Below are 24,524 nucleotides of genomic sequence, written 5' to 3' on the forward strand. Positions count from 1 at the left end.
ATATATTTTGCATGTTTACTTTGTATTTAGCTATGTAAGAAAAGCGCAAAATCTCAGAAGGGCTTCTTCATTAGCCCCCCAACAGTTAGGCTATTATTAGAAACGGTCTTATTTTAGCATATTCTGACAAATTTCAACAGCTTACTGGACGGAACATGAACAGAAAACGTCCTAATTAAACATAATTTTCGAGTTTGATGTGCTAATTAGCACTGACCACCAAGAACAAGGCCCCCACTTCAACTGACATTTTTTTCTTTTTTTTTTTTACAAATGCGCAAGTGCAAGTCGGTCTAACAGTAGATTTGGCCCGGCCTAGGTGAATTTCAGTTTCAACAAGGTTAAATTATTCATCTCGTCGAAGTTGTAAAAAGTAATAATTGAAGGTTCTGATTGTGTTCTGTGTTGTTTTAAGAGTGGAGATGGGGGTAAATGAGCGAATTGGAGCGGAGTAGTGAGACCTACTTTGAGAGGCGGAGCTGCTCCTCCGCTCCATTCGGCGCGCCGCGTTCGTAATGAAAGGCTGCCTGTGACTTCCTCGCTCTTCGGCAGCTACATTGTGTGGAAAGCAGCAGCACGTTGTTGGCTTCTCCACGCTGAACTCCACAGCGAATTAACGCTCTCCTGCTCTAGGAGATACAGATCCGCCATCGGTTTTTTCTCCTCAAGCGTCTTTAAGTCACTCTCGACGTGCGAAAAGAAAGAAAATGTCTGCCACGGCGACGAAAGTGAGTAAAAAGGAGCTGAACTCGAACCATGACGGAGCGGACGAGACCTCCGGTAAGGGGAATGGCGGCCTCCTGTTCAGCGCCATTTTCACTTTCTTCTCAAATATTGTTTGCATGAACACAAGATGCTGTTTAATTAGTCTGGAATTGATGAAAATGTTGCTGTGCTTCTGCTTAACGCCACCGGAGCGCCTTTGCTGCTTATAGAAACGGCAGCTGCGTATTTTCAGGGGCTAGCGTGCTTTAGCATGCCCGTACTCCTCCGTTGTTTGCTGCTGGCACAGAGGCCATGTTAGCCGGGGTATATAGCAGCTATATCGACGGATAACGAGCGACCCATTTGAAACGATCAACTTCTCGGTATTAATCGCGGAATATGCTTGAAACCATAAGAAAGTGTGCTCACTTTAATGTTTGGTTTTATTTCTACGATTGGTTTGCAGTAGCATCTAGCCCGCTCGTGTTGTTGTTGTAGTCTTACCTAACGCTAGCAGACGACATTGTTTTGTTAACGCATTTAAATCACCGCTAGTTAAAACCTCCCAGTTACTGCATAATGGCTGCTGTTTGTAGGACTCAGTCGTGTTAATAGTGTTTATTTTTTTATTGGGTATGAGTGGGGTGAATATTCTGGCATACATCCTAGCTCGGTCGCTCACGCTACCGCGGCTGTGTGAACAGTCTGCTGTCCCACATTTAAACCACGCGGCCCTGAAGGCAGCAGCCGGCAGGAAACGGCAAGAAGCCTGAACGAGGAGCGCTGCAGCCATTGGCCGCTTACACTGTCAGAGTCCCGCGTCGACTCCATACTGTTACATGTTAAATACCCTGACTCACTCCTTACTTCTACTATTTATACTTTGACTGTTAAAAAATAAGCTGTAGCTTTGATTACATAAACTGAATGGCATCTAGTCCCATTTTGAAATTCACTGGGTTTTTTTTTTGTGTTTTTTTTTTTTTTCCCACAGAGAAAGAGCAGCAAGAAGCTATTGAACACATTGATGAAGTTCAAAATGAAATTGACAGGTAGGGGTCTATTTATTATTGTTACACCAGTTTTGTTGTGAATAGTAGTTTTTATAAATGTGAAGTGATTTGGTGCCTATCTGGTGGTCAATGTGTGAACTACATGTGGGTCATGGAAACTGATGACTTATTAAATCTTAATCTGAGCTAAGTTGTGTAATAAAAAATATATTCCGCCTTACTAATGTCTTCTGCTTATGATTTACTGAAATAGACTTAATGCGACCAAAATTCTAAGTTATTTCTATTTTGGGTTTGAAGCTTTTTAGCGACACTCAGCTATTAAGAACTGGAGATGTGTAATATCAATATTAAGAGTAGAAATCAATTACACAACATAGAACTTATTTAAGATTCCAAAAATATACATGGAAAAATAATGAATAAATGTATTACAGAAGTATTAATTCAGTATTTTTTTCTGTCATGAAGCAGGAATTAAAGGCACCTAGGACAATACCGTAAAGAGATCTTTCAGTATTTATCTGTATTTGAAACATTGCAACATGAAAACAAATTTAATATATGCTCAAATTCAATGGGTGAAACTAATTTTCATATTGCAGCAAAGGATCTCTGCAGTATTTAGCTCTCGTTAAATCAAGAAAAAGAGCAATGGTTGTTCCAAAACATTTTTAGACTCCATTTCAGTCTTGTTTGAGGAACAGCAGCATCAATACACATCATCACAGGTTTATCCCTTATATGCCTAGTGGATCTAATTGGCATCATACCTAATATTACAGTAATGGTGTGCCCAATGCTCAAATTGATCATCTAAAGGCAAAAATGCGAGTAGTGCCTTTTTTTTTCCTGTACAATTTATTTTCAGTCACTGCATTTTGTGTAAAAATTAATATGAAATAAACTTTTCCTACACCTGTCGAACATAGTGTGTTATTAATATTCAAGCACTTGATAAACTCTTAGTCTAGTACTTTGTATGATTTTATACCATAAACATACAAGATGAAATTGTTTTTATTTTATGCATTTTAAATTGTCCTTTTAACCATAAATAGTTGACTTAAATTGAGAAGTTTGTTGTGGAAAGTTATTTTCTGGGGACATGGCGCATATTAACACTACTGATAAATATTTAAGAATTGGGATACAAAAGTAGAATTGTAAGCATATGAAATTTTCTTCAGTAAAATTTTTTCTTAAAGCAGAATTTTGGGCTCGTTATCTAATAAATGCTTTTTTTTTCTTCAATTAATTTAAACCCCTGTAAAATTGCCATTTTACAAATAAAATAATTTTTGATATAAATATTAAAAAATTACTCTCCTTCCTCCTCTAAGATGATTTGTCTGCTTTTTAGAAAATATTTCTTGTTTTGTTTGAATAAAATCTAAATTAAATAACTACCTGTAGCAGGTATAAATTATTGGAGTGTTTCAGCTTCCACTGGTGCAATTTTTGCTTATGTTGACAAATATTAATTGAATTACTGGTTATTTGGGAGAGCGTCTTCCCAGATTTATAATATCCATTTCTCTTTATTTCCCCAGGTTGAATGAGCAGGCCAGTGAGGAGATCCTGAAAGTAGAACAGAAATACAACAAACTCCGTCAGCCATTCTTTCAGAAGAGGTCAGAGCTGATCGCCAAAATCCCCAACTTCTGGGTCACCACGTTTGTCAACCATCCACAAGGTGAGTTATCCACGGAAAAAAATCCCCCACTCCAATTTGTTCACAATTTCAGCTTCATGGGTTAAAAATTGACGTTTATCTCAACAGTATCTGCTCTACTGGGGGAAGAGGATGAAGAGGCGCTTCACTACCTGAGCCGAGTGGAGGTGACAGAGTTTGAAGACATCAAGTCAGGCTACAGAATAGATTTTGTAAGTGATGAAATGTTTTGTCTGTGTATTATTGAAGCTTAACATGTGTATTATGCTCATACTGGACTCTATTCTTGTTTCAGTATTTTGATGAAAATCCATACTTTGAAAACAAAGTACTTTCCAAAGAGTTCCATCTGAACGAGAGTGGAGACCCATCTTCAAAGTCAACAGAAATCAAATGGAAATCAGGAAAGGTAAGTGTGCTTTGTGTAGCATTTTCAGCAAAACTCGAGTTTTATGTGAAGTAGACTTGTAAAATCTTTGATTCCTCCTGTGTGTGCAGGATCTCACCAAGCGGTCCAGTCAGACACAGAACAAGGCCGGCAGGAAGAGGCAACATGAAGAACCTGAGAGTTTCTTCACTTGGTTCACCGACCATGCCGATGCCGGTGCTGACGAGCTTGGGGAGGTGATCAAAGATGACATCTGGCCAAACCCCCTGCAGTACTACCTGGTATGTTTACCACAACCCTAATGATAGAAACTACCATAAACGAGTCAGTGTTGGATGGCAGTTCAGTTCGTATTTTTGGTGTAGAAGTTTTGTTTTAGTTTGACAAAATAAGAACATGCTGGCATGGTGGCTGCACATTATTAAATTCATTTATTTTAAAATTAAGGCCTTATATTAATTGAAAAACAGATTGGCCTTAAATATGTTAAATACAGGTTTTATATTTTGTCACGATTATTTAATCTCATGCTATGTAGTTTTCTTGGTGGACTTTACAAAACTTTGCATTCTGACTCAAGATGTAGCTACCGCTAACTAGCTGCTAATAAGCAAGCTTGCTAGGTTCTTTTTTTTACTTCCATAATGAGTAAATGTAAGTTTATTGGCAGTTGACTGGATGGTGTCAATTGCTTCAGTTGCAACTAATATGATTTATTTGCAATTTTCTTTTTTGTACATTTAAATTCCATTCATAATGGTCTTAAAATCTTAAATTTGAGTTGCTGGCTAAGCAAAAATATGTTTTTTAGGTTCCAGACATGGATGATGAAGAGGGTGAAGGTGAGGAGGATGAAGAAGACGAGGAGGGTCTGGAGGACATTGATGAGGAGGGGGATGAAGATGGAGAGGATGATGAAGAGGATGAAGGAGAAGAAGGAGAGGTAAAGTGCTAACATTTTGGAAACTTAGCGAAGTTTTAATTTCTTAACATTCATCATGTGTGATGCTTCATTGTTTCAGGAGGATGAGGGAGAAGACGACTAAGAACTATATCACCTGCAAGACCCTCGACCTTCCCTGTTAATTTTTCCACTCATGTTTGGGAGCAAAAGTTTTTTGTTTTGTTTTGTTTTTTTGGCTTTTTTAATTTACTTTTATCAGTATGTGCTTCACTTTCCATTCTGAAGCCTCCTCACCTGCTGATGCCATATGTTCCCCTTTGACTCATCCAAGGCCAATGGCACTTTGCCCTGAATTGTGAGTACCATCCCTGATGACATCTCAAAAATAATAAAAAAATAGAATCAGCACAGTATCCTCAGTAGAATGAAGAGACAGAGTTCCTCCTATTCAAGGTTGTGGTTAATCAGCTGAAGCCATGGTGTAGTGACCTAGTGCTAGCAGACCTTTCAATATATTTTTTTTTTCTAAGAGGGGGCATAGTACCCTTTAAAGTATTTTTATTTTTTTCTCCCGTGTGGTTATCGAGTACCAGCTCATTCCTTTGACTTGTAATGTTTGGGGTTGGGGGGTGGGGGTAAGCTGGGGAGGGGCAGGAGTGTATTGGTTATTGGGGAGAGTGGTTATTTTGACACCATTTCTATGGGACTTTTGTTTTTCATTGTATTGTTTTACAGATATCCACAAGATTTGAAATGACATTTTTAATAAAGAAAAAACTGGAAAAAAAAAAACTTGTAAATTTTGGCCCCTTCTGCTGCTTCATTGGTTCCGACAGAAGTGTTTACACTCAAGAATTGTTTCAAATTAAAGGTGTAAAGCTTGCTTTGTTACAATAATAAAACAAAACTGTGTATGCACGTGTGGGAGTCTTCAAGCGAAAAGGAGGGATGCAATTTTATTTTTGAAAATATACTTGGAAAAACTTTTTTAAAAAAAAGAAGGAAAAACCTCGAGTCAAGTTCATCAGCTTGTAAAGGATTTTGGAGTCATTAGCAGACTTGATGCAAAGTCTTCTCTCAATATTCTGTGGGCGATTAAAGCCAAAAAGGTGTTTTCAGACTCTTCAAACTTGTTGTTTGTGACGGTCTCAGGCCAACTGTTTGGCTGGAAGCCCCAACCTGAAGAGAAAAAGGAGATGCACATTGTAGTAATGAGCTTGATTAAAATACTGGCAAATTAAGCCCTGATTGGCAAACGCAATCATGGAATATTTCTACAAGTGAATAAAATGGATGTACACTGACGATGTTACACTACGGAAAGTTAATGATTTTCGAAATGCATTGCAAATCTGATTCTTGTGCAACATCAAAGAGTTTTGCTTAGAAACTACAGTCCCATGTTTGCATATTTTTAACGCACTTAATAGTTTAAATTTTTAAGTCGAAATACCTACCTAAATGAGTTTTACACCTAGGGCAGGTAGCTACAGTCCATGAGAACCCTGGGTACCAAGAGAAGTGGCTGTCGGCCGGCCAGTGCTTAATAACGTCCGCTTTTTTAAACACCATCACCTCGAACTGGAGTCCCTGGGGGTTCTCGAAGAGCTGGATGTGGATCCTTCGACCACCCACTGACGTGTCGTTGCGGCTGGATAGTGCCATGCGGCTGGGGACGAAGTGGATGTCCGTGCCGAACGCCACTTCGTGTCCACATGCTCTACATAATATTAGCGTGTCGGTGCTAGTTCCGTGCTCCGGTGGGTCGGCAGCACACGAGTGTGAGGGGTTGAAAAACAGGAGCGCAAAGACGATAAAGTGGAAAAAGTTGTCCCATTGCACTCCGAGCAGCAGGCGGCTCGGTGACCTCATGGCTGTTTCAGTCTGACCAAAAAGCTAACAATAAAGCTAGTTAGCTTTTGACGCTAACAGCGTTTATATCTGATGTAACGGTTTGAAAATGAGACATGTATGTTGAAAATCATATTTATCATTCAGTATGTTGTATGAAAGCACCATTCACTGACAAACACAATATTAAGATTTAACTTTTAAAGGACTGAGCAATAGCTGATAAATTAGCTCGTAAAGCAAATGCTACGCTGGTTAGCATATTAAGCTAATTAGCATTAGCTTCCTGTTCATATTTAACTAGCAGACGGAAGTCAAGTTAAATAAAAGGGAAGTGCAGTCGTTTCCTTGGGATCCAAACGTAACAACAATTATTTATACTTAGAAAATTTACTATGGCTTTTTGTGAAAATTTTAACCAACGTTTTTGTAGGTTAGACTAGACTTTCGACAATTAGTCATTTTAACGGTTCTCTTGTGATACGTTTAAGAACCAATTTTTATTAAAACATTTTCTTTCGTTCACCTAAGTACGAAAGAAAAGTCTAAAATAACTACCTGTTAACATCTGATTGATTTCCTTGTATTTTTATTATTTATATTTTTAAGTGTTAAACTATTTTCTTCTCTCTTTTTTTGCTCACTAAAAAGTTTTCAATTTCTTCATAGGTTCAAGAACACAGCATGAATGCATTTTTCTTTTAGCAGTTACCCTGAGCAACGCTTACTTGAAACACTTCTTCACCAATCACAAAACGAGATCTTGAAAATCAGCCAATCGGAGCACTCGTTCGTTATTTGTAGCAACCATTCTGCGCCTCACAGAAGTTGAGATTTTTCCTGGAGACAGGAAGGTGACGCGATCTAAATTGCTTAAACCATTTACAGTGTTTTTGTCTGGAGGGTTTTTGGTTTTGATGAACTTATTCTTGGCCTAAATGTCGCGGTAAAACTTCTGAAGGATGAAAACTAGAGGTTCACCACCAGCTCCGCCACCGATTCACGTCCACGTAGCGGATAGCACACCTATCCATGTTCATATGAGGAGGAATCCCAGTAGAACACCACCGGTTAGTTCTTTTCTGGAAAGGGAACGTAAAAGCTTTTAAAGTTCTACTTATAAATTGATTTAGAGAAGACAAAATATTTTAAAAACTAATTCTTTACCCATTATTTCAATTCTTTTCTGTTTAAAAGGATCAGGATTTTACTTCCAGTCAACATGTTAGAAAAATTCAATTATTAATTGAAAGCATGACAGAATTTAGTTTTTTGAGAAAAAAGGAGCCATCCCAGCTACAATAAGTCTCTGAAGAATTTTGAATTACTATGAGTTAGAATAACATTTAATTTCCCTTTGGGATTTATAAAGTATTTTAAATTTGAATTTAACTTTAGCACTTTTTCCTTTTGGATTTAGGGAACTGATGCTTCGGTCAAACGAGATGAAAGCAGGCCAAAGATCCGGACGCCCTGGATTCCTCCAGGAATACACTCGTGCAAGAGGAATATTGGCAACACCAAGTCTCAGGTTGCTTCATGGTGTTCTTGTTACAGTATAACTAAAATTATACCTAGAGAAAATAAAAAAATATACTTAGTCTTTCCCAGTTCTTAAAATGGTTTAAAAAGGAGTTGATTGAAAACCCAAAATAGTTAGAAAGGGTCTTCTATTTGTAGATAAACTGGACACATCTATTTGCCTCACTGGGAAGCGATGTGTAAAAAGTTTCTGACCAGATTTCCATGGGCTTTAGCTGACAAGTAGACCCATAGCATCACAGATCCTTCACCATTCCTTGCAGTGAACTGAAGATGCTTAACCATATATACCGCGTTTCTTTCACTCCTGACCCAGCTGCAGTGTCTGTTTCAGAAAAACTTAGTCTCATCTGACCAATGCACAAAGGTCCAGCAGAGTTTTGCTAACTTCACATGTTAGCAAAACACTTAGGGCTGGGAGATGTAGTTTAAAATGATACAAGATTCGATTTCCAATTTTAATCAAATGCAAAAACTAAAATAAATAAATAAAAAAAAAAACAAAGCAAAAAAATACAAATAACAAAAAAGTGTAATAAAAAAGGCTTTTATTTCAATAATTCCTTCTAATTTCAAAATCGAAATAAATTGAAGCTGTAAAACATGCTTGTTATAAAAGATGGCTATTTCTTGGTTGGGCTAATGTCACTCTGAACTATGGAAACCTAAAGAGTGCACAGCTGAAAAAAAACAACACATTTTTAAAAAATGAATTGAATTTTCTGTTTTTGAAGATTGAATTGATAAACTTAATTTATCACCCAGCCCTGGTTACGTTTGTGATGATTGGAGAGAAAAGACTTTTTCCCTGTCATTCCTCCGAAACAACCATATATCATAGATACTTTCTAATATTTATAAAGACTTGGTGACCGCAAGATGCATTCTTTGTTGCAGTTTAACAGTGAACTGTGAGTGGTGGGAAGATACCTTGAGTGCTAGTTAAATCTTCTGGCTAAAAGAAATACGCCTCTGTGTCGCTTTATTTTTACAAGAAGGAAACAAGCCATTGATCGTTAATTATATACTCTAATTATATACTCTTAGAGACTGGTTAACTTACAAAAACAAAGTATACATGATTCAGTTTTACTCTGGTGATTTTGTATTTTAAGTGTTGGCATTTAACCTCAGATATCTGACTTCAGATCTGCTTTAACAACAGAATCAAGAACATCTGTATGTTTCAGTTCTTTTTGAGCATGTTTTCTGTTTTTGTCATTTGATCAGACCAGCAGATCGCAGATTCAGTCAGACAGTGGGATCAGGAATCGGCGAGTTGCACGGCAGCAGGAGGAAGAGCTGCATGGAGTTTCTGAAGACCTCAGAGTCCTGCTGAGGGAACATGGCACTTCAAAGACGTAAGAAATTATAGATTCAATTCAGTTTATCGATAAAGCGCCAATTCACAACCCAAAATTAGTAAAAAATTTAAATCTGCACAAAAGATTTGAATTTGATTCAACATGTTGTACCTTTTGTGAATGTCCAGAAGAATCCCTTAATCATCTCTTTTTTACCTGTCCCTTTTCTTTTAAACTATGGAGAGACATTAAAAACTGGCTGTCCCTTAAAATTGAAGACATCCCAGATATTCACCACATATCATACTGTGCTGATGACCTTGATAGTCAAATATCTGACGTGGTAAATTTTGTCTTCTTGCTTGTTAAATATCATATACACTGCTGTAAATGGAGAGGTTCTACCTCTTGTTTTGATTTTTTTTTCTTAACCAATTTAAACTGTATTACACCTCACTGAAACATTTGAAATCTGTTTATGCAAAAAAAAGTAACTGCCAGTATCTCTACTTTTCTTTTGTTTTAAATCTTGCTCTATTTTTATTCATTTGTCTTACTGTTACGTGTTTGTGTTTATAGTCTTAGCCCCATGTTTTGTTTCTTTTTTTCATACTTATGCTGCAATGTTGTTTGTACCTCAACGAGTCTTTGTATACTGTTTGTTTAATAAATAAATAAAAAAAACAAACAAAAATGTCCAGTTCTGGTATGCCGCCATCTTTGTTTCTACATAACAATGGCTCTGCTTAAGGATGACCAGTGGCGCCCTCTTCTGGATGGCGGCCAAACTACAACGCTAAAAGAAGATCTAAGCGGCGGTCGTTGTTAGTTTATCGATTGGAACTAATTTTAATCTAATAAGCCATTCATCTACAAGTAATCGTAATGACCTGAACTCTGTTTATTTCATTCAAAGGTCGGAGGCTTGCGATCGTCAAATAAATGCAGATGTGCTCCTCAGGACGCTTGTAGAGGCAGAAATCGATGGTGTTGCTGTGGGTAATCAGCTGACAGCTTTGAAGGAAACCATTGACAGCCTTGCTAAGGTAAGCTCTACTCCAACCTAAGGGGGCTGCAACCTGCAGCTCCTATAAAACCAAATAAGAAATGCATATTAACTATAAAGGCAGTAAAAAAAGGGGTTGTTTTAGCAGTTCTTCTGTATGTTTTAAGCTACAATAGAAAGGCACCACTGGTAAAAAAAAACAAAACAAACAAAAAAAAAAACTTTGAAAGCAATAATAATTGGTTGTTTATGTTTTTAAGTGGGCTATCCTTTATTATCCACATGTATTGAAAATTCTCATGCAGCTGATCTTATTGTACAAAATAAATGCTAGATCCAGAACTTGGATCTAGCAGTTTCAAACACAGCAGATGAAAATATTGGGTCCACAGATTATTTGGCCCAAATAATCCGTTTTTGTTTTCCTTTGTTTCTTTGCAGCTATCATTACGTGTCACATGCAAGACAGCCATGTTGGAGTTTAAGATTAAGGAGACTAACTTTCCTGTTTTTGAAGGGAATTTCTATTATCTGAACCAAATTAGTTCTTTGAAATTACAAAAATCTGAATAGAAAGAAAACGCGTAACCAACCATGCAGCGTTGCAGTGAAGAACATTTTTTGTTGTTTTGATTTATTTTCATGACTTGGCACAGCAGAGTGAAAAAGGGGTACCTGGAAAACCTGGAATGTGCTCAAGGGAATCACTGCTCTGAATGATCGGATCAGCATGAACCCATCTGGTCTTTTGTTTTCCAGGAGAAGCAGCTGACGAAGCTTCACACATCCTCTCTAGCATGGCATCAGAAGCTGCTGCTGGAGAAAATAGCGATGTTTGATCAAACAAATCACAGCCTTCGGGATCTCCTCAGGGACTGGAGCGTCAAGGAGGTACAAGAAGCAGAGGAGAGGTCGAGAAAAGCAGAATAATTCATTTCTGACTATTGTTTCTCCAATCAAACTGTTTTTACAATTGAAAAAGATTGAGACACTTTCAAACACTTAAAAGTGTATATTTAACAATGTTTAGCTTAAAAACAGAACAGGGATTTCAATACTTAATTAAAACCAGGGTGGAAATTAAACATTTTCTCTACCAGCCACAGTGGTTAACAGAACATTTTTTACCAGCCACTCAAACATTTCACCAGCCACTGTTTTTTTTTTCTTTCGATTTCTGTGAACTTTAGGAAGGTATGAAATAGGGCGATTATTTTTGCAATTGATTAACCTATTGTTTATTCTGGTGATTAATTGATTAATCGGATAAAAATATGTCACATTTCACAGATTTTCTCTTTAATAACTTAAGACTTTTTATACAACACTAGAAATGCATAAAAAATGCAAATAAACACAAATTTAATTTCCATTTTTTAATTGGAAAATAAGTTAAAACTATACCACTTGAGGAGTTTTGGCTAAAACATGTACAGACAAAGATGTTTTATCTTAAATGCAAAAATGATATATTTTTTGCAAATAATTATTTGCTTAATTATTGCTCTGAATATGTTGTTTCTTTCAATAAATGTTTCTATTAAAGCCTGCATACTTTAGTTAATTATTGATTGATTACTTAATTAGTTAATGATTATCTCAATAATTGATTAATCATGATTAATCTGATTAATCGTTTCAATGCTACATTTAATAAATACATTTAGTCAGCATCACCTTTCTCTAACTTTCCCCTTTTAAAATATGGCTAAGCAGTCCTTATTTTTTGCAACAAAAGTGCCTTATTAAAAGTAAAGTGCTGGTCTAAATTAGTTGCCGATTATTTCTGAATAACCATTTCAGCCCTTGTGTAAAAGCTCTGTATTCACATGCACATTATGTAGCTTTTAAATATAAACAATAATCTTCTTAGACGGTGTTACAGAAAGTGTTGTGGTGTCCACAGAAACAGTTGCTGGTGTGGCCGATAGAGAGAGACACCTTGAAGAAGAAGCTGGTTGACACTGAAGCAGAAAACATGGTGAGTGACCAACACTTCCTCCTCTGATCGTCCATCTCCTTCACCAGTAACTGTTTCACTCCTTATTTCGCAGAGACTTGCCGCTAAACTCTCAAACAAGGAGAAACAAGTTTCAAAGCTCACCGAGCATCTGGACTTTGAAAAGGTTTGTAACTGCTTCAACAGCAGGAAACCTGAAGTTCCTGATGACATCGTAAAGGGTTCTGGTAAGTTACGCCACAGGTTTTTACAGCGTTGCCGCTGTCAACGCAGGACAACTTAAAGACGACCGAAGAGCTTTCAAGGATCCTGGACTCGACCCACAGTCACCTGGTGAACCAGCTGGAGGAATCAGAGGCGGAAAAGGTCCGCCTGACCGCTCAGATCCAGGTTTGGGAACGCAGATTTCACAACAACACGCTTCAGAGTAGGGATACAAACAATTTATCAACGTACGACTAATTGTCGATTAGTGGTTTATTAGATTAATCTTTCCAGCTGATTATGCTCTTAGACTTTGGTTTAGTGTTGTAGTTTGGCCGCCATCCAGCAGAGGGCGCCACTGATCAATGGAGCCTGGTACAGAAACAACGGTGGCGGCGGCCATAATGAAACTGGAAAGAAAAGCGGTTCATAGTCCGTTGTGGGATGAAAAAAGCACTTTATGCTCTTCTGTTTTGGAATATAAAAACTTGATAAGCCCCTTAAGTTTCAACTTAATGGACCTTATTCAAAAATTATTGATGTGCTACTAAGATGAGGATAATATGCCAGTAAAGCGGAAGACATAAAGCAGAAGAATGGGGAAAAAATCTCTGTCTTCATGGGGAATTAAGGGTTTCACTTATTTTATTATCTTCATCTTTTACTCAGTAACCTAAGAGGTTCCTGTTTTATCTCTTATTATATGTATGTGTTTTATTAATGTGAGAAAACCATAGTTTTCTACTTAAGTTGCCATTTAATACATCTGACACAAAACGATGTTAAATTTAATGCTTTTTTTTTATTTAAGCATAGGGAAAATGTAGGTGTTACGGAAGGATGGGTAAAACTATAATACCTGAGAGCTTTTGGCTAAAACATCCTCATATATTAAGGTTTTTTTAATCTTATATGCAAAATATAAGGTAAATATGGTTTGTATAGTCTTGACTTAATTTATTTTTATAGTAAATAGCCTTTTTAGAATCTCTATACTCCAGTTAACGATTAATTGATTGCTAAATTAGTTGATGATTATTTCAGTAATCACAATAAAGCACGATTAATCTGATTCAACCCTATATCTAATGAGCACCACCTTTCTCAAACTTTCTCCTCTTAAATTATATGGAGCCTCTTTTTAGAGGAAAGACACAGGAGCAGAGTTTCTTGTCTTGCAAAGTTCAAGCTGATTCTGATCCTAATGAAGGAGAAAATGAACTATTTTAACCATTTATTATCTTCTGCCATGCGATCTGTTGGTGAGGTAGAAGATGCAGCAGAGTCAGGAGCGTCAGATGAAGCAGCTCCGGGATCTCCAAGACGAGCTGGAGATTCTGAAGATGAAGAAGGCGGAGGATGACAAGCAGCGGAAAGAAGAGCAGGAGTCGCTCAGTATGATCACGCTGCACGCCGACCGCGCTCAGGAGGCAGTGAGGCAGCTGGAAAAGAAACTACAGGAGAAGGTCAGAGATGGGGCTCAGTGGGATTCTAGAAGTACTTCTAGGTTTCTGTTTCCTCAATTTCTACTATTTTTTCAACTGTTGGTTCCATGAGAGCATCAAGAAATAATGTCAATAGATGAAATAATATAATTAAATGCTGTTTCTGTACAGTTTAGTGATAGAAATTACACTTTTTAAATAATAAAAAAGTGCCACCGATCAGAAAAAGGAAGTTATCTATGCAGACCGCACACATCCTGGACACAGACGGTCAGAAAAACCTAAATTTTTATTTACTTTCCTGTACATTTATATTTAACATTTTCTCAGTTGGATCAAAAAGGAACCAGAGTTCTTGTTTTAATGCAGAACCTGGTGAATAAAAGCAGATTTTGATTGAAGCAAAGTGTCCAGTGGTGATGATGACAGCTTCAGTCATCGTTTCTTTAAATGAATAGATCAAAGATGCAGAACTTGCATGTCGGGAAAAGCAAATAGGATTTAAACATCACATGATGCGTTTTGTCTTGAAGGAGATGGAGCTGTCTCTCGCTGTGTCCGCGTCCAAAGACTGGTGTCACCGCCACTCGATGGAAGCAGCTGAGAAACGGCACCGGGAGGAAGAGATCTCGATTGTCAAACAGTGAGCAAAGAAAAAACTAAACTTGTATATAAAGAATCCCACTGATTTATGTTCTTATAGTAGGATCTATTGGTATTCCAGCTACATTAATTTGATGAAACGGTGATGGAGACACAAATTATTTCATTTATGAGTTGGAACGTCTAGAAACACTTCAGTCAGATTTTGTCAGATCAAACTTGTGTTTTTTTGTTATAGCTTATTATTTTTAACTATATGATGGGGCTGGGCGATAAATCGATTTTATTTTTCACCAATGTGCTCCCTGGGTTTCCGTACGGCATGATTTCAGTGCGCACAGGGTGGCCATCTTGTTTGTCAAATATGTTTTACATTTTCTATCTATTTGGGCTTTCAGTTCATGTCAGCTCTGCCTCACCTTAACTTATATTATTCAACTTATCTTATTGAAATTTTCTTACCCAATTTAACTTGACTTATTTAATTTAACTTACCTTATATAAATTAACATAGGATAACTTATTTATCTTAACTTATTTAACTAATCTTGGCTTAACTTGGAGTAATATGGCTTACCTTATTTAACTTAATTTAATCTTATTGAACTTAATCTTATTTAACTTAACTTTTTACTGGTTGGACTTTATGTTGTGCAAAGTTTCAACAAATGGTTTTAAAAGTAAATTTTCAAAAAGTCAAATGAAACCCAGAGAATACAGCTTTCTGAAGGGAGTGGCTGGTTGGTGGTTTTTCTTTTGCTTTTTGTTTATGAGACATGGAAACTCAAGCTCTTTGGTCATGCATGAGTTCTGGGCTTTTTTCTCAAAGCTTTTTTGTGGCACTAGTGAAGTTTATTTGCAGTATTCAAACCAGAAATGCAGCCTAAAATTAGATTTATTAAATCTCGTGTTTAAATGCGTTTCCTTTTTGAATGTGAAAGACAAACGCATCAAGAAAAGAGATGTTTTGGATGGAAAAAAGCAGTAAATGCTGACTTCTTGGTGAAAATATGGCTGAACACGAATATGTTTGTGTGTCAGGAAGCTCAGCGATCTGAACTCTCGGCTTCGCTCTGTGGAGGAGAAGAATCGGGCCGAGAGAGAGGAGCTCAGGAATCAGCTTCAGCACCTCAACGCAGAGAACGCCTCCACCATGCTGGAGAACCAAACGCTCAGGGTAGCTTCACACGGTAAACGGAAGAAAAAGTTAAAAACATGGACTGTCGCTTAATCTGCTTTCACTTTACGATCAGAGAGAGCTGGCGTCGACTGACGAGAAATTAAAGGGACTTCAATCTGAGGCTCGTGAGCTGAAATCATCAGTGAAAAAGTCTGAGAACCTGGTGGAGAAATACAAGCAGAAGGTGAAGCAAACATCAGGCTGTTAATAGCTTCGGGTTTTTCATTATAGTTTAGTTTAATTTCATTGTGGCTTTTCGTCTAATTCAGTTAGTTTTAGTTGTATTTTAGAGTGTGTTTGTAGTATTATTAGTTTAGATTTTGTTAGCCATAGTAGTAGTTTTAGTTTTTTCATTTCAAAATAGTTAAAGAATTGTATTATTACGTACACATTGATTGGATAATGAATATGCAACAGAAGGTGCCATTTTCCAAAATTGTATTTAATTATATTTAAACATCCAACTGACTCTGATGTTTTATCCCAACTTTTGCTGTTACCATTTTGCGTACTAGCTTAAATGCTGCCCGGAGGATTATATAGAACCATAATTTGCCCTAAACAGCTTTTGTGGGAGAAAAAACCCCATTTCATATCAGTTCAAAAGACTAACAAATAGATTCATAAACATGAAAATGAAGGATGTTACATATCCGTTTAGTTTTATGAACGGATAATCTAGTTCCAGTTTTATAGTTTTTCTCCATTAAAGCTGCAGTATGTAACTTTTATAAAGAATGTGTTTTTATTTACCGTATTTTCCACACTATAAGGCGCACCTTCAATGAATGGCCATTTTAAAACTTTTTTCATATATAAGGCGCATAGAATAGACACTACAGTAGAGGCTGGAGTTACGTTATGCATCCACTAGATGGAGCTGCACTAAACGGAATGTCAACAAAAACGGTCCGACTCCGAGGAGAGCCTTCCGCGACTGGGGCGGGGCGTGGCCGGACGATGGTCACCCTTCTCCGTTCGCGCTCAGCATGTTCGTGGAGAACGTGGTGCTAAATGACCTGCAGACGACCCGATTCTAGACGGTCGGCAGGTAGATAGGTCAGTCAAACTTTATTAACAAACCAGCGTTCTGACAACTATCCCAGCATGCACCGCGCGCTTCTTCTTCTACGAGCGAAAATGAAGTCGCCGGCTGCTTACTGTAGTTGCAAGAGCTGTCGAGACTCAATATTGGTCCATATATAAGGCGCACCAGATTATAAGGCGCACTGTCGGCTTTTGAGGAAATTGAAAGTTTTTAGGTGCGCCTTATAGTGCAGAAAATACGGTAATTGTTAAGATTTCAAGGATTTTTTTTATTGTCATAGCATTTCACTTCGCTTGCTTGTGGTTTGTACTTAGGTCCCGGATCAAGAAGCCTAATAAATAAACAAGTTATAGAAGTGTCATTAATAAATATGGCAGTTAACAAAAATGTTTTCCCAATTTCAGTTTTCGTTACTTTGTTAGTTTTATTTAACTGTAATAACCTTGGTAAACGTCGCTCCACGAAGGCAAATCGGCACAGAAAATCCTCCAAACAGGATGTGAAATGATCTTTGTTACTGTTGGGTTGCGGTTCAGGTTCACCAGGCACGCCTGCAGTCAGAGGAGTACTGTCTGAAGCTGGAGACGAAGCAGAGGGAGGCCCGGGAGCAGAGGGTGAGCCTGGAGAAGGAGAAGGATCAGGTGAAACGGGAGCTGCTGGACCGGGTGCAGGAGCTCGAGGCGCTGCCGGAGAAACTGAGGCGGACCGAGCAGCAGCTCCGAGAAGCTCAGGACGACGCCGACACCTACGAGAGGAGGAACCTGGAGCATCATGCTGTCCTGTCCGAAGTCAGACACAAGGTGATCTGCCTGGCTGCAGGTTCTAACGCATCATCCAGGTCACTCTTATCGGCTTTTAGACTCAGCAGAACCTTTTTTCAACATCATCACATCCTTCTGCAGGGCGCTGGAAACCCTTGAATAGGCTTGCATTTTCTTTAGGTGCTGTAGTTAGGTAATAAAATTTAAAGAAGCTTAGTGTTGCTAGGTGACGGGCAGAGTTCAGCTGGGGTTGCACAGTAACGGGCGAGCCGATCCGGGCCAATCTGGGCCGAGCTGAGCCAATCCGGGCCGAGCCGAGCTGAGCCGAGCCGAGCCGGGCCGGGCCTCACTGGGGTTACCAGGTGAAGGACACTGCCTGCTAATTTATTTAGGGATTTTAATTATATTTAATCAATCTAATGTCTGATTAAAAGCCTAAATTTGGAAAACATTTTTTATAGTTGAAACCAGAAAGTTTCATACACCTAATAAAAAGACAGAGGAAATTTTTTTATTGCTATCTGAAGTTAAATCTGACTGAAATGTTCTTGTTTTAGGTTAGTTAGAATCACCAAAATTATTTTAAATGCCAGAAAAGTTGGAGAGAACATTTTTTTAGAGATTTTATTTGGTAATTTTTTTTTTGTATATTGTGTTTAAGCATTTAATTTGAACAGGAAAATAATTTACTGTAACACAATTTTTTTTGGCTTGCTTCACTGTGATAAATATTTATTCCCAGCTTACCAATGACTTATTGATCTGTGCAATTGAAATAAAAGCTGTCTTATATTTTTTAAGTTAATCAGTGTCATTTAAATTGGGGGAAGATTTGTTAAAGTAGTGTTTTGTTCTCGGACCAGCCAGGTGTTCAAGCTTCTCACTAAGTTACATCCCATCGGTAAATATCAGTCACATAACAGCAATATTAATATCGTAGATCGATCGTAACTCAAGAAGGAATGACTCTGAATACTGTTAGCAGCTCAAACCGCAGGAAACGTGAATAAATGAGTGTTTTGGGGAATTTAACAGTTTCTCTGTGACTCTCTGCAGGTGGAGCACCAAGGTGCTCAGCTGGAAACGGTTCAGCAGAGGAATCTGCTGCTGCAGGAGGAAAACAATGTCCTGAAGGAGAAAATTAAAAACCTAGAGAGGTATTTTTCTTTAACTTCAGCACTTAAATAAAAACAGATTTATTGAGTGGTTAAAGGTGACCTTTCATGCTTCCTTGAACAGGGGAGGATAGATAAGTCTACGGCCTATTCAAAACATGTTTGTTGCATTTTCTTTTGCTCAAAATCAGCGCTTACAGCAGTAAAACCAACTGACTAATCGAGCTGGTTTAATATCTGTAAATATGGGTCATCAGCCATAACAGCATAAATATCAGATATTAATTTTGGAGCAAATTTTCATTTCGGTGCATCTCTATAGAGTGTATAACTAAAGTTAAAAAGTGAGACGAAGCCATATTAAGTGTGTTTGTTTTTGTGACATTACATTTGGGAGTCTTTTGAAATGGCTCGTTTTCCTGACACCAAAATATATTAACTTATTGCCAAAAAACAGCTGGACTTTTTTTTAAGCACTTAAGCTGTTTTTAGAAGCAGTAGAGACCCAAATGGAAGTACAAAACAACAATAATAATAATAGGTTCCCTGTAAACAAATCAGATGAGTTCACGCTTTTGTTGAGATGATATATTTCAGGATTTAACAGTAAAATCCACATATTTTAGATGAAATGAAGTGAAACTGGAACAAAAACTGTAGAGTCTGAATTATGCCTCCCGGTTCTGTTGTGAAGCACTTTGCTGTGCCTGTGTGTTCATTGTAGGAAGCTGGAGGATATGAACGCAGAAAACAGAGAGATGTCCCAGGCTGTCAGCATGAAGGAAGGAGCCATCCGCAGCCTGCAGCAGCAGCTGGAGGAGAAAACGCATGAGTGCACCGTCGTGTCCCAGCAGCTGCAGGAAACTCTGGGAAACACTCAAAGACAGGTCAGAAACAGAAAGACCTCTCCTCCTTTTCTCCTTGTGAAAATCAGGCTTGGGTTTAGTTCTCAGTTTACCTTCAGCTCAGGGTGATGTGTGACATCACACTTATCCAACCAACAACAAATATGGCTGGTCTTTCTATATAGTATAAATATGAAATTTGATTATGTGACTGCTCATAAATATACAGGTCATTAATCTGTGTTTGTAATAGATTATAAGAGATATCACAGGTTAAGGTACAGTAATATGTGGTGCTGTTTGTAAAGCTATACATTAAAAAATTAACAGCAATAATTTGGATTTTTAGCCTGTGTAAGAGAAACAAAATGGTGGTTCATTTTTCAGTCGTTCTTTCACCAAGTTATTAATTTATGACAGAGTTTCCAGATAAATATTAAATTTATATGGTAAATGTCAGGTTCACCAACTAAATATTTAGCTCCAAACTAAATGTTAAGCTCAGCGCTAACTAGTTTAGAGCTAAATATTTAGCCAAAAGCTAAATATTTATCTAGCTAAGTATTTAACTTATTTAGTTAGCTGTCAAACTAAATAGTTAGCTCAGAGCTAAATATTTGGTTCACAGGTAAATATTAAGCTTAAAGCTAAATATTTAGCTTATTGCTAAATATTCAACTAGGAATCTAAATATTTAGCTCCAAACTAAATGTTTAGCTGAAACCTAAATATTTAGCTTCAAACGTGCTAGTTTGCTAATTAAATATTTAATTTGAAACTGTCATTTATAAATTAACATATTGAAAATATGACTCCATGTTTTTTTTTTATGACAGGCTAAATAACTCAGATTACTGCTGGTAATTTTTGATTGTGTACCTTTCTTACAGCATCCTTTACAGTAATGATAAAAGGATAAAAAAAAACTACAGAATATTTACAAGAAGTTTAAAAACCTGCAAACATTTAAGATGTGCAAAAAACAGAGTTATAAAGACTTACAGGGTTTATCAGGAGCAGTTTAAAGCATTTGTTTTCTTCTCTTCTGGTTTGAATTTCTTGCTTAGTTTGATAGATATAATTAGCTCCATTTTCAATAAAAATATAGCTGAAAAGGAAACTGATCACACAACTTGATGGATGCAGGTGGATGACAGCATACAGCGACTTCTGGCCAAAGAGAAAGCGTCACAGTCCAGATCGTTGGAGCTGCAGAACCAGCTGAGTCGGGCCAAATTGGAGCTGAATCAGCTGCAGCGAAGCAAGGAGGACGTACGTTGCTCGTCGATCATCACTCCTGTCTGCAGCCTTCGATGGGATTAAAATGTGTTTTCTGTCTCCAGATGGAGCGTCGCTTCCATTCTCAGCTTCAGAACCTGAGGGAGCGACTGGACCAGTCAGATTCCACAAACCGCAGTTTGCAGAGCTACGTTCAGTTTTTGAGAAACTCGTATGGAAACGTATACGGAGACTGCCTGCTGAGCACCACTGATCCGCTCCCGGAGCAATAGAGCACAAATGAATTCACATTTATTGTGACGTTGCTCAAATGTTTTCAAAGTGGGAAGGTCTGAACATTACTTATTGTCCTCAGACATAAAATTGTCTTAAAGACAAGAAGTCTTGATGCTTGTTTTATTTATTTAATGTTTTGTTTTATGTGTCTAGAAGTGAAAACTTGTATATTCAAACTTTTTTTAAGCTGAAACTTTTGCTGTTTAACTTCAAATCTACTAAAATAATATTCATAGAATCTGAAAACTCTTCAATCAATAAAAATCAGTTTACAAGTTATTGATCTACATTTTAATTAAATGCATTAGTTTTACTGATTATTAACTTTTTTATACTTTTAATGTTTTATTTTCTTAGTTAAAATGCCTTTTCAGTGCATCATTTTTTCATTCAGAGTTCAGTGTTTCTTACTGGAATTCTATGTAATAAATCAACACAAAATACAGAAAAAATAAATGAGTAAAAAAGGAAAATGACAGATGGCTTAAATGTCTTTTTGCAAATGAAAAATGTAAATTATGGCATACATTTGTTTGTATTTTATGTAAAATCCTTACATAAAATACAGTGTAACTAGCTGCCTTCAAATGTCACATATTCAATCTGATTAAATATTTAATTAAATTACTAATTAAATGTTCTATTTAATTTACCTTTGGGATCTATAAAGTATTTTTGAATTTGAATTATTAGTGAGGGACTTCACATGATTAAAACAAAAATCAATGAAATTTTAGGTCATGGACTGCAATTTACTGAATTTTGACTATAAAGTATGAGTTTAATGTTCAGGCTGATAATTGGCTAGATAATTGCTTTCTGTTTTAACTGATTAAAATGTACAAAATGAAAATGAAAGTGTATTATTGCATAGCTGGATGCAAGTTAATGTAAGAATTTTAATGTCAGTTCTCAACAGAACTGTTGAGAGCTGAACATTAAATAGTTCACTATGTAAAATATATTTAAATAAAAATGTTAGTCTTCCAAAAAGAAGAAATGCAAACTAACAATCTGAAGGAGAGGCTATGATAAATATCCTACCGGAACCAAGCGGCGATAGGGTTCATGTTTCCGGTCGGACTGAGTTTTTGTGAGTCTGTTTGGCGCCTGCTGCTGTTAGCCACAGACCGTCGGTTTCATTTTACGATGCCTTCAGAAAATCTACGATGGGAAACTTTAGAGGCTTTAAAAAATTCGCCAAAAGGACAAGTGACCTTCGATCCTTACTGGTCAGAGAGAGGAGAGGTGAGTTTTCTCCGGTTAGCATCTGCTAGCTCGACTCGGTGGAAGCTAAAGTCAGCCTTTCTGCTTGTTTACTTTTAAAAATAGGGTGTTCCTTAATTATCAAATGCTCATTTATTGAGTCGGTTTGACCAAAGACTGTTTCACCAAGAGCTCTTCTTGAGGTTAAGGTGTGAAATCGAGGACATGGAGTGGTTTTGTGGGACTTTATTTAAATTTTATTCAGTTTGTTACATCATAGTTCCCTTATATCCCCACTAGGGGGCAGTGTTATTTTTTTAAAACTTTATTTCAGAAATAAAAGACAAGGCAGTTGTCTTAAACTTTAGGAGACGACGCTCAAAAATGACCTTTTAAAACCTAAATTGTGTCATTATATGGTAAATTGGATAATGGTACAAACAAGCAACGCCTCGGCTAAAACAATCAAAAGTAACATAACATAATTTTCTAGGCTCTTTAATCGAATACAATCCAATAATGTAATCATTTTTTTCGGTGGTCCTAATCCTCTTCCACGTAGAGCATCTGCAGTTTTAAAGTAATAAATGGACATTTGATCCAATGTACAGTACAGTTCTAAAGTGCCAGGTTGTATACAATAATCTGACAGATTGGTGATGAAAATATGACCTTTGAACTTCTTTCTGAGCATCTCTCTGTGTTCTTGCAGCATATTTTGGCTGGGTGTAAAGAGACCCCCAGCTTGTCCTCTCACTCTGCGGTCATATTGGAGCGGATCGACTCTCAGTCGCTGAACAAGTCGTCCTTCTTGGACTCCAGCTCCATTGACTTTGAGGAGAAACCTGCCTCTGTTTCCTCCTCGGAATCCACAGCGGATCTCAACAGCAAGATCAGCGCTCTTTCTTCAGCTCCGTCTCTGAAAAATCAACCAAAAGATGTCAGTTATACACTAAAGTTGTTGGGATGCTGTTGTTGTTACTGGAGAACTTTTCTGGGAGTTTTTCGCTATTGTTACAGGTTTCCGGGTCGCTACCGAAGCTTAGTGATGAGACAAGAGGTGAAAGTCCAGAGGCTGATGTCAGCGAAGTTCCCGCTCCTCCTTCCCCACCTGCCATTTCCCTGCTGTCACCCAGAGCCATGGAGACGGCCGGCCACATCATCCGCTTCCAGAAGAAGCAGCAAGAGAAGGCCAAGGTCCGACTGTCAGAACCTTTTTTCAGATCAAACTCGTATTTTTTTTTTATTTTTTAAATTCACTATTTGATAGGACTGTTTTTTTTTTTTTTAAGATTTGCATGTTTTCTTCTTTCCAAAAATGTACTGTATTATATGAAGTCATCAATAAGCAAACAAGAGCTTTATTTATACTTATTTGGCTGGTCATTCAGAACTTGTTTCATAACATTACAATTCATGCTCAGACAAAATCCAAATATCAATGAAAAACATTCATATTTGTTATTTTAGAGAGGAATAATTAAGCTGTTATTTGTTCGTAAAGTCACCATGTTTATTTCTTTTCTCCTTCTGGGCAGCCATGCTTTATTTTAATCTTTAACACTTTTATTATCATCTCAAGGTTTTCTGGAGGTCAATTTTTTGACTTTTGGCAGCTTTTTCCTCATCAGAACATTTAAAAAACATTGGAAAGCCTGGAGAACTTTTTATTAAGACTCTAAAGCTACCAAAAATCATGGTTGCTTTTGAAAGAACATATAAAAAGAACTGCATGTTAGAAGTATCAATCTGACACAGTTTATGTGATGTTACTCCGGGAAGTGAGTCTGGATCTGTTTTATCAATGTTTCAAACACCAGGTGGCGCTACAAGAGCGGCAGGTGTTGCAGGAGAAGCTGGTGGAGTCCGTGGCGAGCACCGAGTTGGAGCACCTGAAGCGCTTCGAGGAGATGAAGGAGCTGAAGCAGAGGCAGGAGTTCCAGAGTATTCGGGACATGATAGACAGAGAGTGAGAACCGAACCACACGCAGGACGATGCTGAGTGATAACTGAGATGTTTCTGTGTGTTTGAGTCCAAAATGCTTCGTCTCTCTGCTGCAGAACCAAAGAGAGCATGGGGCGCCAGGAGAAGCTGAAGGAAGAGCAGCGGCACCGAATAAAGGTACAATACGTCAATTATTATAGGCAAAAAAAAACTTCTCTCTGTTCACTTTCATAGTATGCTCTTTTTTTTTTTTTTTTTTTTTTTTTTGGTTCTCTTTTATAAGTAACATCTTTATAAAACCCTTTCCAA

At 37.4% G+C, this 24,524-nt stretch overlaps 3 protein-coding genes across 3 annotated transcripts in view; all 3 read left to right on the forward strand.

Moving 5' to 3' along the window:
- Positions 1 to 482: 482 nt before the first annotated feature.
- On the forward strand, positions 483 to 5,482 carry LOC106955950 (protein SET). Its single transcript, XM_015046404.1, has 8 exons — positions 483 to 780; positions 1,700 to 1,757; positions 3,272 to 3,414; positions 3,502 to 3,605; positions 3,689 to 3,802; positions 3,892 to 4,062; positions 4,593 to 4,724; positions 4,804 to 5,482. Exons 1-8 carry the CDS (start codon positions 708 to 710, stop codon positions 4,825 to 4,827), a joined length of 819 nt encoding a protein of 272 aa, XP_014901890.1. The 5' UTR covers positions 483 to 707; the 3' UTR covers positions 4,828 to 5,482.
- A 1,874-nt stretch (positions 5,483 to 7,356) lies between these two features.
- Positions 7,357 to 21,537, forward strand: LOC106955949 (outer dense fiber protein 2-like). Its single transcript, XM_015046403.1, has 17 exons — positions 7,357 to 7,606; positions 7,957 to 8,067; positions 9,309 to 9,439; positions 10,299 to 10,428; positions 11,148 to 11,279; positions 12,295 to 12,369; positions 12,443 to 12,514; positions 12,622 to 12,738; positions 13,824 to 14,018; positions 14,531 to 14,640; positions 15,642 to 15,777; positions 15,854 to 15,964; positions 17,365 to 17,628; positions 18,646 to 18,746; positions 19,429 to 19,591; positions 20,696 to 20,821; positions 20,893 to 21,537. Exons 1-17 carry the CDS (start codon positions 7,499 to 7,501, stop codon positions 21,058 to 21,060), a joined length of 2,250 nt encoding a protein of 749 aa, XP_014901889.1. The 5' UTR covers positions 7,357 to 7,498; the 3' UTR covers positions 21,061 to 21,537.
- Positions 21,538 to 22,132: 595 nt separating this feature from the next.
- gle1 (GLE1 RNA export mediator) overlaps positions 22,133 to 24,524 on the forward strand; it is a 12,532-nt gene continuing 10,140 nt past the window's right edge. Inside the window, exons 1-5 of the mRNA XM_015046405.1 lie at positions 22,133 to 22,312; positions 22,983 to 23,210; positions 23,291 to 23,467; positions 24,091 to 24,239; positions 24,332 to 24,392. Of these exons, the coding sequence (XP_014901891.1) occupies positions 22,133 to 22,312; positions 22,983 to 23,210; positions 23,291 to 23,467; positions 24,091 to 24,239; positions 24,332 to 24,392 (795 nt within the window). The remainder of the gene's footprint in view (positions 22,313 to 22,982; positions 23,211 to 23,290; positions 23,468 to 24,090; positions 24,240 to 24,331; positions 24,393 to 24,524) is intronic.

Source organism: Poecilia latipinna, unplaced genomic scaffold (genome assembly GCF_001443285.1).
Source record: "Poecilia latipinna isolate Pla-1442-1.1 unplaced genomic scaffold, P_latipinna-1.0 Scaffold779, whole genome shotgun sequence".
NCBI lineage: Eukaryota > Metazoa > Chordata > Actinopteri > Cyprinodontiformes > Poeciliidae > Poecilia > Poecilia latipinna.

Coding starts and splice junctions, on each gene's coding strand:
- LOC106955950 (XM_015046404.1), top strand. CDS start 708: ATGTCTGCCACGGCGACGAAAGTGAGTAAAAAGGAGCTGAACTCGAAC. Junction 781..1,699: donor CGGAGCGGACGAGACCTCCG/GTAAGGGGAATG, acceptor TTTTTCCCACAG/AGAAAGAGCAGCAAGAAGCT. Junction 4,725..4,803: donor ATGAAGGAGAAGAAGGAGAG/GTAAAGTGCTAA, acceptor TCATTGTTTCAG/GAGGATGAGGGAGAAGACGA.
- LOC106955949 (XM_015046403.1), top strand. CDS start 7,499: ATGAAAACTAGAGGTTCACCACCAGCTCCGCCACCGATTCACGTCCAC. Junction 7,607..7,956: donor ATCCCAGTAGAACACCACCG/GTTAGTTCTTTT, acceptor TTTTGGATTTAG/GGAACTGATGCTTCGGTCAA. Junction 17,629..18,645: donor TGTCCGAAGTCAGACACAAG/GTGATCTGCCTG, acceptor GACTCTCTGCAG/GTGGAGCACCAAGGTGCTCA.